This window comes from Miniopterus schreibersii, assembly GCF_964146895.1.
Source record: "Miniopterus schreibersii genome assembly, chromosome: 15".
NCBI classification, from domain to species: Eukaryota; Metazoa; Chordata; class Mammalia; order Chiroptera; family Miniopteridae; genus Miniopterus; species Miniopterus schreibersii.
This window is the reverse complement of record NC_138115.1, coordinates 45047197-45062867: the sequence shown is the minus strand read 5'-3', so window position 1 is coordinate 45062867 and position 15671 is coordinate 45047197. Positions and strand designations below refer to the sequence as shown.

Below are 15671 nucleotides of genomic sequence, written 5' to 3'. Positions count from 1 at the left end.
CCATATCCCCGGGAGCCCGTATCACCATTTACCTGTTAACAGGCAAAACTCCTGAGGCTCAGAGAGGTTAAGTGAACTGTCCAAGGTCACACAGCTAGTAAACGGCAAAACCAAAATTCTACCCCAAGCTTGGCAGACTCAAAAACCCCCATTCTTTCACCTGTGGGGCCTCTCCAAGGTTTAGCAGAGTGAGTGAATGCACAATAGTCAGGAAGCCACCTGACATCAGTACATGCGTAAAAGGCATGGAGATGGAGAGGTGGTCAGCTCAGGTGACTCCGATTAATTACACTGTGGCACTGACACTGCTGGGCACCGGCTCACGGCTGCCCCTGGGCACCTTTAGGCTGGGGCTACCCTGTAAAATAACCCAGAGACACACACCCCCATCACCCCCAGGGCTCTTGACAAATCTCTGGTACTGTTAAAAGCAATATACTTACTTCGGAAACTTTTATACTTAAGTACACAATATCCTTAAATCTGGAACAAAATAAATAATACAAAGGAACAAAGATTGCAACACAGTGCCACTTCCTGCAGCTCTGAGTGTCTGCCGGAGAAGGGGGAAAGGGCCCTGGGGACACGTCCAGAGTAATTCAGTTTCTAACAACACTCACCACAGAGCCTGGTAACGTTTTCCAGTAAGTGGCCATTAACCGACTGCTAAATTACATCGGAATGTCAAGTGAGTTCGTAGTCTTCCCTGCAGGGGGCTGAAGGGGCTCTCCGCAGGTCCTGCGATTACAAGGCACACTGCACAGGCCTGCCCCACACAGCCCGTGGCGAGGGCAGCTTGCCTGTTCTCTGCACGATCTCGCACCAGGGCTGGGAGTGGGGCTTGTGCAAAGTCACAGATAGATCATGCATCAAATTGTAGGATGGCAAGAAACCATAAAAATTAATAATCATCCCTATACCATAAGGCGAAATGGTAACGGAGATCAGAATGTGCAAACCTGAACAGTTACATTAAATCTGGAAGGTCTGGAGAGGGCATATCCATTCACCCACTGACCATAGGGGCTAAACACCCAACTGTAACTCCCGAGCAAATAAAACAGGAAGGAAATGCAGACACCCCCAAGCTGAACGAAACTATATGGTAGGGCACCAGTTCAGCCTCAGAAATTTATGATGTGAACAGGAATTATGTGGGCATCCTTCACGTTTTAAAGAAGAGACATGTCTCGAGGTCTCTTGCGAGAGACGAAAAAATGGTAGGTAAGAAAACATCAGTGTCTCTCCGCCTCATCCCCAAACTCTAGGCCAGGAGCAGGATGCAGGGTTTCTGAGGTGGCCACAGTCATACTGGAGCTGGGAGCACCCCAATCCAGCCCCAGGCGAAAAGTCAGCAAAGTGAAGCCCTTTTACGTCACCCCGGCCTCAGCCAGCATCAGGGCACCAACCAGGCGCCGTCACAGCCAGCTGCTGGCTCCCCAGATGGGGACCTGCCTCATCAGAGGGCTGAGGGCCAGGGTCACACAGAGAGCAGCACCATCCCACTGGCTCTGATGTTTCCGAAACCCCAGGGGCTATAACTGACTCCTCAGGATGCTCTAAATCAAGGACTCGAACCACATGGGGCTCCTGACTGGAACCCATCACTCTCAATTAGAGGACAGGCAATGTTCTGACCTCCCCGAATCCTGTGTGACTCGGATTAACCCCTTACCTTGGAACAGCACTCCCTCCCTCCCCCCACAAACTCGGGGAGGGGAGGGGTAGTTGTAGCAACTCTTAGTGTGGGAAGACTCAACTGATGTGGCCTCAGGAGAATATTCAGATCCAGTTCTCCAATCCCTGCCCATCCCCAGGCATGACCCTTCACTGACTGTCCTCAAAAACCCGAGAGGAACCCCTGAGCCACAAACGGGATGGCCCAGCCCCGGGGGACCAGGCCCATGAAGTTGCTGTGACTGAGTCCAAATCCATCCCTTCTTCTCAAAGACAGACCCCTCTGAAGAAGTGACGTGAGTGGCTGCCACAGCTGTTCCTGAGCAATCACATCTTGAGAGGCAGCACCGCTGTCCCAAGCCCCAAGCTCTGTGCCCAGCCCAGTCTGATCCTTTGCAGTTAAAAAAAATAAATAAATGACATTGTGCCTGCCTGCTGGTTAGTCAGTAATCCCGAATAAGTGAGAAGCCATCTCAGAAGGCACTGTGTATAGGAACATAACCACACAACAGGCAAACTGACACCTCAGGGTGCCATGGTGATCTTTAGGGCTCAGGCCTGGGCTCTGGGCACCTTCCCAGGAGACAGTGGCCAGGTCCACCAGGCACTGGACCACAGCACACATCAGCTGTTTTTACTCTTTGGAGTGCTATTTCTACCACTGTTATTTTAACCTGATCCTTTTTTAAATGACATAAAGAGGTCAGGTTGAGGTTTCTCCCTAATCCGCTTTCCAAATGTCCACATACAGGCCTGGGACCTGGGTGTGGCAGACCCACCTATGTGCCTTACCCATGGCCTGGAAAAGCTGGATTTTGCTTGCCTAGACCGCAGAAGGCGGAACTAGGAGAAGGGTGGTGGGCATGGAGATAAGGGGCTGCGCTGGCGCTGTATCCCCAGGAGACCCCCCCAGGTCACACCCCCTCCCTCTATTGAGAAGTGCAGGAAGTGCAGGGAGGAGGGACGGGGTGGGACCTTCAGTCTCCTGTGTTCCCAGGGAGAATTCTTCCTGCGCACACACAAAGGCTGTGGGCCCCGCAAAGGGCTGCTCCTGGGCACGTCCACTCAGCTTCCAAATGCCCAAGGACAGGGCCGCTTCGGAACAGAACATTTATCCATCTCGAAGCCACAAAGGAGAATCGGGCTTGGATGGCAGCAGCTCACAGCCGCTGTAGCAAATCTGAGACTGTTAAATTGGGGGGAACTGGATCTGGGGAGCGAAAGATGTGGTTGAATGAGGGGGCCTGGAGGAGGCTTGGAGGAGCCAGGGACAGGTTGGAAGCTGCCTCCCGCGGCGGCTGGGTCTGAATTCCTGGGCCTGCATTGCACATTTTGATTCATAAAGTCGTATGGCTCCTCGTTCTAAAAATGGCAGTATTTTCCTCAGCTCAGCTGCTGGTTTCACTAAACTCTGTCTAAACAGAAGGCAATTCAGAGAGGAAAAAACACCAGTTTCCAAATGTTCACAATCCACAACTCAATGCTCGGAGCTTACACTAACGAATTTTAATTCGTTCAAGAATAAACTTGGGTGGAGTCGCCTCCTGAACCCTTCCCAGACGCTGGTGGGATAAAACCGACCCATGCAAAGATCGAGATTTATATACAGGGTAACATACATCCTTCCTACTAATCTATTAGATGTTTGTCTCTCTGTCCCTCTCCCTTCCTCTCTTCTCTGCAAGATCAATATAAGAGAGTATTTAAAAAAAACACACACACAAAATAAATGCTAGTCTTTTTAACACACCCATTTTTAATTTATCTTTCCATAGTTCCTTAGCTTAGCCATGAAATAAAATACCAGATTTTAAAAAATATCTTTCCAGTCTTACATTATTTCTGATTTTTCGCTCGATTTCAGAGTGAAAACTAAATAACTAATAATTAAACAACAATTTAAAAGACAGTGAAGTCGGGCAGACAGTTCTAGTCATCAAAAGGGCACCGAAACATACAAAAGTAAAGAAAGAAAATGACCTTCAGTTGTGAGGGACCACAGTCTAAATGGAAAAATAAAAAAAGATCTAAATAGCTAGGTTGGAGAGGAAGGGACAACATTTTATCAAAATAATTGACAATTAAGCTATGGTGAGCATTAAATGCAAACTGCAATAAAGCTAGAAACTTACAATTAAGTGAGAAAAAGAGGCTTTAAGAGGGGAAATGATCTTTAGAGAATGTCTATAATTCTAATCCTAGCCGTTCATTTTACAGATAAATCACTATTGCTCAGAGATAGCAAGGGGTTGATTTAAAGCCACACAGCTAATTACCCTGAGTCGGGATTAAAGAGCAAGGCTCCTGACTGCCCATCTGCTGCGGCCACACCATGATGCTTCACAGAGCACATTTCCAGTGGTAATAGTCCTATCCTTTAAAAAAAAAAAAAAAGTTTTCCATTGATGGATGAATGGATAAATACAATGTGGTATAGACATTCATTGGTGGCAGTGAGAATGGCACCAGGTGTTAGACCGCTGGGGTCAGACCAGACCTTGGTTTAGCAACCTCGGTACTTGAGTTCTGGCTGGGAAAGAATTCAGAGTCAGGACTCAAACCATAAAAGAAAGTCTATTTAGAAAGTCACAGAGATAGAAGTGACCCAGAGAAGAAATGGGCTTAGGAAACAAGTTACAGAGCCAAAGAAGGGCCCTGGGAGCTTAGGAGAGAGAAAGGTAAAGGTATTACACTGGGGGGAAGGAAAGGGGAAAGGGAAAGGGGCGACCTGCTTCTGGGAGGGAGAGCTCTCTGGGTCCTCCTTCCTAAGGGCTTTTAAGGGTGGGAATTTTAGGGGAGGTCCCAGGCAAGGATCTTAATAGAATATTCATCAGCTTTCCAGGTATGTCCTTTCAGGGTCTTGTCTCCACTGACTGGCCGGCACCAGGAGTTCATTAGTCAATGCATCTGATCCTGAGGTCAGCGACAGTGTCGCTTGTCTGGTTTTGCTGCTTTTCTGGACCTGCAGCTGAAACACAACTGAGGCCTAGATGCATTTGATGCAGGTCAGAACCTCACTGTCTTCGGTGCTCAATGTTTATGGGCTATTCTCCAGCCCCCCTGTTCATTACCCCCTCTAAGGGAGTCTAACCTCCCCCGCCCCCACTAGCAACATGCCAGGGGAGGAAAGGTCAGGAGAGGGTCCAAACCACAAGACCAGCAATATACTAGGGAAGGAAAGGGTACCCTCAGGGTGAGGTCCTGGCTTTCCCAGTGTTGTCCATGGCTAGGCATCTGGGGCTTTCCACCCTGGTGACCTTCTGTACCTGGCCTATCATCCTTGCTCTGATCTTGTCTGTCTAGCTGCCTACCACAGGTTCATTGGAATATTATTCAGCCTTAAAAATAAAATGCTGCCTGGCCTAGTGTGGCTCAGCGATTGAGCATCAATTTATGATCCAGGAGATCGTGGTTCAATTCCCAGTCAGGGCACATGCCCAGGTTGTGGGCTCTATCCCCAGTGGGGGGCGTGCAGGAGGCAACCAATCATTGATGTTTCTCTCTCTCTCCCTTCCTCTCTCTGAAATCAATAAAGATATATTTTTTTAAAAAGGGAAAGAAAATGCTAACACATGATGCAATATAGATGAACCTTGATGACATCATGTAAAGCGAAATGAGCCAAAAACAAAGGACAAAGACACTATGATTCCACTTATATGAGGTCCCTATAGTAGTCAAATTCATTGAGGCAAAAAAGCAGAATGGCAGTTGCCAGGGGCTAGAAGGAGGGGGTTTGGGGAGTTATTGTTTAATGGTCCCAAGTTTCAGTTTGGGAAAAAGTTCTGGAGATTGGTGATGGTGGCTGCACAAAAACATGAATGTACGTAATACCACAGACTTGCACTTCAAATGGCTCAAATGGTAAATTTTATGGTATGTAATTTTTTTACAACAGTAAAAATTTGTTTTAATGTTTTGTAATCTTTAAAGAGTTCCTTCCACCCAGAATCTAATAACACATTTTTGCCAACTCCCTACTTAGAAGCAGAAACTAGCAAATTATAAGCACGTTATAATATACCTACATTCAACCTACTATGTGTTATGGACTGAATATCTGTGTACTGCCAAAATCCCTATGTTGAAAGCAAGCTCCCCAATGTGACGGTATCAGAAGGTAGAGCCCTGGAAGGTAATTAGGATTAGATGAGGTCATGAGGGTGGAGCCCCTGTAAATGGAATTAGTGCCCCTGTAAGAGTCCTGAGTGAGCTTGCTTCTCTCTCTCCGCTCTCCACCATGGGAGGACACTAAGACAACAGCCATCCATGAACCAGGAAAGGGGCCCTCACCAGACACCAAGTCAGCCAGAGCCTTGATCTTGGGACTTCCCAGCCTCTAGAACTGTGAGAAATAAACGTTTATTGTTTAAGTCGCCCAGTCTACAGTATTTTTGTTTTGCAGCCCAAACTGACCCAGACTGTTACGTTATTTTTCATCTCTCCAAAAATAAAAGAGGCCCTGAACATGAGACAGTCACATTTCAGTGACAACTAAGTAGAATTCACGTTCTTCCCAAAGCAAAAAACTTATGAAATAACTATCACTAAAACATGGACAGTCAAATCGCTATTCAGATATTAAAACCAAATGCTTAGCGTAAAGAAAGATGCAGAACAGAGAACAAATCAGCCTCTCAGCCTCCTCCTCTGGGCCTGCTGCCCCCTCCAGCCACCCTTTCTCTCACCCTTCAGGGTTCTTCTCTTCCTTTATTGGCCATAATTCAGAACTGCATCCATTTTTTATTATTTTTTAAGTGAACTAATAAATATTAAACATACAAATGTAAGGAGTAAATGAATATATAAAGTGAATTCTTCTGTTAGCCCAAAATTTCCTTTTTTGACAATCAATATTATCTTATATTAGTTTCAGGTGTACAGCATAGTGGTCAGACTATTATATAATTTATGAAGTGATGCCTCCCCCACCCACAAAAATTCCAGTACCCACCTGGAACTATACATAGTTATTTCAATATTAACTATATTCCCTATGCTGTATTTGACATCCCCGTGACTATTCTGTAACTGCCAATTTGTACTTCTTAATCCATTCACCCTTCTCACACAGCCTCCAAACCACTTCCCTTCCAGCGGCAACCCTCAGTCTGTTCTCTGCATCTATGAGTCTGTGTCTATTTTGTTTGTTCCTTATTTTGTTCTTTAGATTCCACACATAAGTGAACTCATAGTATTTGTCTCTCTCTGCCTGACTTATTTGATTTAGCTTAATACCCTCTTGGTCCATCCATGTTGTCACAAATGGTAAGATTTCCTTTTTTACAGCCAAGTAATATTCCACTGTATATATGAACCACTTCTTCTTTATCCACTCATCTATTGATTGGCACTTGGGTTGCTTCCATACCTTGTCTATTGTAAATAAAGCTGCAGTGAGTATAGGGGAACATATGTCTTTCTGAATTCGTGTTTTGGATTTCTTCAGATATATACCCAGAAGTGAAATTCCTGGGTCATAAGGTAGTTCTATTTTTAATTTTTGAGGAACTGACACACTGTTTCCCATAGTGGCTGGACCAATCTGCATTCCCACCAACAGCGGAAGAGAGTTCCCTTTCTCCACTCCCTCACCAACACTTGTTGTTTGTGGATTTATTGATGATAGCCATTCTGACTGATGTGAGGTGACAGATACCTTATTGTGGTATTAGTTTACATTTCTCTAATGATTAGTGACGTTGAGCATTTTTTCATATGTCTATGGCCACCTGTATGTCCTCTGTGGAGAAGTGTCTATTCAGGTCCTCTGCCCATTTTTTAATTGGGTTGTTTCTTTTCTTGGTGTTGAGTTATATGAGTTCTTTATCAATTTTGGATATTAACCCCTGATTAGGTATATCATTGGAGAATATCTCCTTCCATTCAATAGGTTGTACTTTTGTTTTGTTGATGGTTTCCTTTGCTGTGCAAAAACTTTAGTTTCATGTAGTCCATTTGTTTTTCTGTTTGTTTCCTTTGCCCGATGAGATACATCAGAAAAAATATTACTAAGAACAACCTTAGAGAGTTTACTACCTATGTTTTTTATAGGAAGTTTACGGTTTGGGGTTTTACATTTAAGTCTTTAATCCATTTTGAGTTGATTCTTTTATACAGTGTTAAGAAGGTGGTCTAGTTTCATTTTTTTCCATGAATCTGTCCAATTTTTCCAACACCATTTGTTGATGAAACTGTCTATACCCTAATTGTACACTCTTGCCTCCTTTGTCATATATTAACTAACCATACAGATGTTGGTTTATATCTGGGCTCTTTATCCTGTTCCTTTGATTTATGTGTCTGTTTTTATGCCAGTACCATGCTGTTTTATTGTACCGTTTGATATCAGGTAGCATGATACCTTCAACTTTATTCTTCTTTCTCCAGATTATTGTGGCTCTTTGGGGTCCTTTGTGGTTCCATATAAATTCTTGGATTTGTTCTAGTTCTGTAAAAAATTCAATTGGTATTTTGATAGGTACATTGTTAATGCCATTTTATTGTTCATACTTAGGTTCTTTTCTTTTCCCCCTTCTCTTCTTAAAGAAGTCCCTTTAACATTTCTTATAATTCTGTTTTGGTGATGATGAACTCCTTGAGCTTTTTCTTATCTGGGAAGCTCTTCATATTTCCTTTCATTTTAAATGATAGCCTTGCTGGGTAAAGTAGTCTTGGTTGTAGGTCCTTGCTTTTCAATACTTTGAATCCTTTGTGGCAATCCGTTCTGGCCTCAACACTTTCTGTTTAGAAATCAGCTGAGTCTTATGGGAGTTCCCTTGTAGGTAACTGTCTCTCTTGCTGCTTTTAAGATTCCCTCTTTGCCTTTAACCTTTGCCATGTTCCTTATGATGTGTCTTGGTGTGGGTTTCTTTGGGTTCACCTTGTTTGGAACTCTCTGCATTTCCTGCACTTGTATGTCTATTTCCTTCCCCAGGTGAGGAAAGATTTTAGTCATTATTTCTTAAAATATGTTCTCAGTCCCTTGCTCTCTCTCTTCTCCTTCTAGCGACCCTATGATGCAAATGTTGTTATGCTTGATGTTGTAACAGAGATCCCTTAAACTATTCTCACTTTTTATTCTTTTTTTCTTTTTGCTGTTCTGATTGGGTGTTTTCTGCTACCTTGTCTTCCAAATAGCTGATCTGATCCTCTGCGTCATCCAACCTGTTGTTGATTTCTTCTAGTGTGTTCTTCATTTCAATTATTGTATTCTTCATTTCCGACGGGTTATTTTTTTATGGCTTCTGTCCTTTTTAATGCTTACTATCTCTTTGTTGAAGTTCTCACTAAGTTCCCTGGGCATCTTTATAACTAGTGTTTTGAACTCTGTATCTGGTAAACTGCTTGCCTCCATTTCACTTAGTTCTTTCTCTGGAGATTTCTTCTGTTCTTTCATTGGGACATGTTTTTCATCTCTGTATTTTGGCTGCTTCTCTGTGTTTGTTTCTACATACTAGGTATATTTGCTACATCTCCCAGTCTTGGAAGGGTGGTCTTACAGAGTAAATGTCCTGTGGGGCCCAGTCTCCCTGGCGACCTGAGCTGGGTGCTCCAGGAATGTCCTTTGTGTGGGTTTTGTGGGTCCTCCTGTTGTAGTTGTGCCGTGATTGCTGTTAGCACATCAGTAGATAGGACTGACCCTAGCTCTGAGGACTGGCCATGACCCCATCGTGCAGGATTTGCCCCAGCTGGGTCTGGTGCCTACTGAGACTATCCTTTGGGTGTGCCCCTTGTGGAGCTAATCTGGTGGTGCTTTGTTGTGGTCTGTAGCCAGCCATCAAGTATGTTGGTTCTGGGGCTTCTTGGGAGGGGCCAATGTCAGACACTGCCTGTGACCACTCTGAGACTACCTATTAGGAGCTACAAAGTGATCTGCAGTTGGAAGCTGCCTGTGCTGGGCCAGGATGTGCATGGGAGAGGCCATGCTGCAACCTGAGGCCAGCTGCCACCAGTACTGGGCCTGTGGCAGGTCAGTAAAGGGCACCAGGCACCCTGAGACCTCCCACAGCCTGCCAGCCACCCATTAGGCTCAGCCACTGGAAGAGCCTTGCATGGTATGTGAGTTGAATGAAGCAGGTTTAAGGGAGTCAACAATGTGGGCTGAGTGGTGTTTACCGGGTTAATGCAGATTCAGATTTGGCCATGGGGGGAACGGGAGGGCTCAACACTGGAAAGATGGCACCCTTCAGCCATGCCAACACAGGGACAATGGCAGCCATCCCTCCAGCCCTTGCCCTGAAGCCACAAAACTCAGTTTCTCCCTGTATGTCTCTGGCATCACCCCAGATTGACCGGAATTTCTCAAGAGTTTTTTAAGAAAGACTGCAAGAGGGCCCAGGCTGGCTGGCGCCAAAAAAGCCTCAAACAATGCGTGAGTTGGATGGGGCAGGGGTCTCGGGGAGCTGTCAGGATGGAGCTAGTGGTATTCCCAAGACTAACTGCATCCACATTTTAAAAATTTGCTATATTTACTTAAATGAGATAATGTTTATGAAAGCTCTTTGGAAACCATAAAAACCTATGTAAATGTAGAGTTCTTATTTAATAAAAATTTACGGGGGTTTGTTCTTAAATTTTTAAATGGATCAACTTAGACTTTTATGGTTCTCTCCAAAACAAAACACAACAAAACAGAACAAAACCTCAATTGCTTTTCATTTGTAAATGGCTCTTGATTGATTTTTATCCCCTGTGGAGCCATAGCCTCCAACATTAGAAGGGGGAATTAAAAAATCTCCACATCTGAATGGGTGATCTATTTCCTTCCCTAGAAATAATCACTGTCTTTGGAGATGCAAAAGAAATTGGGACTAAAAGGCCAGCCAACCCCTGTTAATAAAGAAAGTGGTACAGAAATCTTTGGAATCAATGGGATCATTTTAAAGCATGGTAAAATTTGATAAATTCAACCCCAACAATTCCTTACTTTAGAACATTTAAACATGGTATGAGTTAAACGTTAGACTGTCTACAAAAAGAGAAGAGAGTTTAACAAGCAAATCAATTGTGCAAATATGATCTTCAAAGTACTTAAGAAATGATCATCTTTTCAAGAAGTCTTAACATCATTTTAGTAATACCCAGCCTTCTAACCTCCATTATCTATTCTTTAAAGCAGAATCTGCTAGATACCTTTTGAGAATATTTAAGAATACTATTATGGTACTTAAAGATAATTAGAAAATTCACATTTACTGAGTGTTCGCTCTGAGCTACCAACTGTGTTAAGCACATTATATACTCAAATGCCTCTTAAGTAGGGCTTGGTCTCCCCCATTTTACAGATGAGGGCACTGAGGCTCAAGGGGTTTGCCCGAAGTCACCCAGTTATAATGTAGGAGCTATGGGTTAAATCATAGGAATAAGTCAGTGGTAAAGCCAGATTCTGAAATTAGATCTAATATACAATGGCACCCTAATTGCATTTCTTTGCCAGTGTTTTATCTGGAACACTTTTTATTAATGTAGCTGAGCTGCTCCCAAATTATTCCATATTAGTGAGGCTGCTCTATCATAATAAAAGGATTACTCGTTTACAGCCCCATTCCGGCCAAGCCGGCTTCTTGTCTCTATGGGTTCAAGGACAAAGGATGAAAGAAATCTGTGTTTGATTTTATCAATGCACTGACAACTTTTGGGAATCCTAATATTTTATAGTGCTTGTTCTTCCAGTTACAAAGTTTTCCCCATATGTCATCCCACCAAACCTCTCAGTTTCTCACAGATTCTGATAAAACCAACAACATATGGCCGTGAAGATGCTGTTCTCACATCGAACATAAACTAAGTGGTTTGACTTAAGGGTGTGCTCCACTCGTTTATTTTAGTTTGTCCTAAATTCATTTCTGTTTCCCATTCCCTCTACATTTCCTGGTTCCAAACAGGAATATTCTGATAGCATTTCCCACCAAACCAGAAACAGGAAGCACCTGAAAAGTCATGAGAAAAAAGCCCGTGTGCCAAACCAAAGACCAATTTTTTAAGAATGCAAAAGTTTGAGGCATTTGGAGAAGTGCCCACTCAGAGGCTTTCCTTAATTAAACCAACCTTGCTCCATTCTGAAAAGAGCACAGCAAAGCCTCAAGGGGACCCACAGTAAGGCCACAACTACAGGACAACGTATGGTCTTTCTGAGTACTTTCACCTGAGTTTTCTCATGATCCCTTCCACCCCAAAATAACCCTGAGAAGTAAATGCAATGGAGCCATCACAGCACCAGGTCCCACTGTCGGTCCAGCCACAGACAGCCATGAAGACAGCAGCATTGAAGAGCAGGTCTGAACAAGCACCCCACCCCCTTCCGTGGTCTTTCCACAGAAGTGCACCCATGTCTCCTGTCTTGCACCCTCCACCATGACCAAGTATGGATCCCCACCATTCCTCTTCTGTGGGCCCCAACAGACAGCAGACTCCACACAGGTCTCAGTTCTTCCAGTTGTAAAACAAAATAATTCTTCCCTAGTGCCACCTTCAACTTGGATGTAGCGTGGGCTTGGGGAGAGGTACCTGGCAGGACACACTGGCATGGGATTCCCCACCCCACACACAGTTCTCCCACTTTTGAAGCATCGTGTTCCCTCTCTTTCTCCCCTGTAGATGGGGAACTTCAGAGCTGAGACTTGGGTTTTTTCTTAGCACAGTGTCTAACACTACTTAATATGCTTATGTGGACTCTATTCCTGGTAGACAAATTAGTCACCCCGTGGTGAGATTAACAAACACTTGCTTGGTATATAGAACATTCGCCCATAATGTGGTGTATCAGCCTATATATGCTTAGTATTTAGTATATCAGTATATGCCAGGCACTGTTCTAAGAACTAACAAATATTAACTCAATCCCCAGTAGGGGGTGTGCAGGAGGCAGCCGATCAATGACGACTCTCTCATCATTGATGTTTCTCTCTCTCCCTCCCTTCCTCTCTCTCGGAAATCAATAAAGACGTATTTTTTTTAAAAAAGAGTACTCACCTTCATAGCAAGGGATCAGCGTCCTGCCTTTGGCCTGGAGGTTGGACGGGATCACGTAACAGAAGCCGTGGGGCAGGATGTGGTCTGTTTCATAGTAGATGTTCTTCCAGCGATGGGCACAGGCCTAAAGAAGAGAGAGCGGTTCTGAGCAGGGAAGGGGCTCTCTGGAGCCTGGTTAGCCGTCAGGTCACTCGATGAAGCATCGCTGCCCACCAGCCTCCCTGTTCTTGATCCCTTCAGGCCACCTGGCAGCGGGACCCTGGACAAGGCCACGCTCCGCCCGAAGGCACAGAGGACACGCTCAGCAGGACCGGAAGCCCGAGCTTGCCCACACACGCCTCTTGCCCCAAGACATGAAACTACGTAAAACAATCCCGTTAGTCCTGGTGCCGCAAACCACCCTCATTCCTCCCCACGTGGCGCCGTTTCGCACTCACAGCACACTTCTCACGGACGGAAACGATGTGGGGCGACGCGCTACAAGAATGTATCGCTGAGCAGATCACTCGATTCCACTAGGTAACTGATTTTTTGTATTTTAGTTCTGATTCAATTCTGGCGGCTTGCAAACTTGAATGCCTTCTTATCATGGAATTAGCTGGTGAATCAGTTCTATTTTAGTTTATGGATTAGCAAAGCCCTTGGCGGCTAGGGCTTGCCCTGTTTTACTGCGTTTCTGGGTCAGAGGGACGGTGAAGAGAGGTGGCTGTTTATTGAGAGCACACGGACTCTCACAAGGAGGGACTTTCTGCGGTGAACGTCCAGTTTATTGCTTCCTAGTGTTTTTTTAAGTGCCGTAAACTGTTTAAGGAGTGATCTTAGAAAATTCCTAGAAGATCCAAACATTGCATTTCACAGTAAACTGAGCTAAAATTAAGGCATTTTGTGAGGTCAGACAGCAAGGGGTCAGAGGCAGTACGCGTGTAGGAAAAGTTTCTCCGAATATAAATTATAAAAAGAAAAGACTGTTTAGCCCCGATTATCATTATATATACACACATCAGTCTGACCCCAGCATTTTAAAAAATGCCTAGGGACTGTCTCCAAAGCATCAATAACTCCATCAATCTCTCCAAATGAGTTCTGTTGAAGGGAGGGAGGGAGGGAGGGAGGGAGGGAGGGAGGGAGGGAGGGAGGGAGGGAGGGAGGGAGGGGCAGGAAAAAGAACATTCTGTGGAAACAGCAAGCTTTGGTCAAACTCAGATTCCAAATAATCACAAAGAGGAGAACGAGGGGTTAGCACCACCCCAAACCTTACAATCTGACATATTTCAAATTATAAAGATCGTTTTTCCTCCCAAAAGAAGAAAATGAACAATTTAATACACAGGCCTTTTTTAACAGCACATCCTTGGGGGGTGGTTCCTGGGCTTCTCCAGATGGCTCAGCCACAAAGGCACCTAAGTCCCCACCTCTAGCACATGCATTTGTCATACACAGATGGCCAGAGCTTCTGCCAGGTCCTCAGGTCTACCCCTGGACCCCTGAGAAACAGTGGCTGGGGGGACAGGGGCGTGATGCCACAGACCCCCACAAAGACGTCTTCCCCGCCCCCCGCCAAGGGAAGAAGAAGGGAAGAGGCTTCTGGGATGCTGGGAAAGTCCTTCTGCGGATGCTCAGAATGAAAACTCATCAAGGTGTACACAGATTATTGGTGCACTTTCCTGCATATGTGTTACAGCTCAATTAAAAGTTCACTTTAAAAAGTCAGGAGCCCGGCTGGGCATGGCTCAGCGGTTGAGAGTCGACCTAGGATCCAGGCGATCGGGGTTCGATTCCCGGTCAGGGCACATGCCCAGGTTGTGGGCTCGATCAATGACTCTCTCATCATTGATGTTTCTATCTCTCTCTCTCCCTCTCCTTTCCTCTCTCTGAAATCAATAAAGATATATTTTTTTTAAAAAGTAAGGAAATAGAGCAACAGAAGTAAAATATATATGTATATAGCCACCCTGTGGCTTAAAAAAAAAAAGTACAGATGACACATGGTGAATAGATAGGGACTGCCCTGATGTTTGGAAAGGAAATGGCAACGAGACAGAGCCGGAGAACACTGCTTCCACCCAGAAGTAATCTAGATGCTTACAGTATTTGTTGTCTGAGCCTTGGAGACTAATGAAAAGCAGAGACCAGACTTGCACTCCGTGAGCTGCCCTCCCAGGCCCAGGAGAAGATCAGTGCCTGTGCTGTCTGTTGGGTAGCTGTGGCAGAAAGTGACTTTCTTTCCTATTTCTCAAACTGCCATCTGCACACTGGGATGAGTGTGTGGGGTGAGTGTGTGGGGCAGGAGGGGCCTGCCTCTAATCCCAGTGCCGTGTTCACACCCGGTACCACTTGTCCCTGGGGGAAAACTGGAAAGGACCACAATACCTCAGAGCCAAGTCTGGCAGATACTAAGCCAAGATCAGCCCAGCAGCCCAGCCCAATGTCCATGGGTCAGAAAATGCCATTTTTCACTGAGACACTGGGCTCCCTATCACAGCTTTTAAATTCTCCAGCTGTTCTTTACTTTGAAATCAGCACCAGGTGCCAGTTTTTAAAAAGCCACCTCCGCTCTCCCTCCTCAAACCCAACCTCAGAATCCAATATGATGCTCCGTGGGGATACAAGTGTCATACCCACACCCCCAGGCACCATCTGAGTTCTCAAAGCATATTTAAATAAAACACATCTCCCTGTTTTAAATTTTAAGATAAATACTTGCCTCCAATACAAATCAAAGCCACAAGGAGATACCACTTCACAACCATTAGGACAGCCAATATTTAAGAAAAAAAACAAAACAGAAACTAAATGTTGGTGGTATAAAGAGATTGGATCCCTTCTTTGTGCACTGTTGGTGGGAATGTAAAATGATACAATCACTGTGGGAAACAGTATGGTGGTTACTCAAAAAAATTTTAAATAGAATTACTATCTAATCCAGCAATTCCCTTCTGGGTATAGACCCAAAAGAATTGAAAAGCAGGATCTTGAAGAGATATCTGCACATCCATGTTCACAGCAGCACTATTCACAAT

General features: G+C 44.7%; 1 protein-coding gene across 1 annotated transcript in view; it reads right to left on the bottom strand.

Moving 5' to 3' along the window:
• ITGA9 (integrin subunit alpha 9) overlaps positions 1-15671 on the bottom strand; it is a 227994-nt gene that overhangs the window by 193526 nt on the left and 18797 nt on the right. Inside the window, exon 4 of the mRNA XM_081160497.1 lies at positions 12652-12775. Within this exon, the coding sequence (XP_081016623.1) occupies positions 12652-12775 (124 nt within the window). The remainder of the gene's footprint in view (positions 1-12651; positions 12776-15671) is intronic.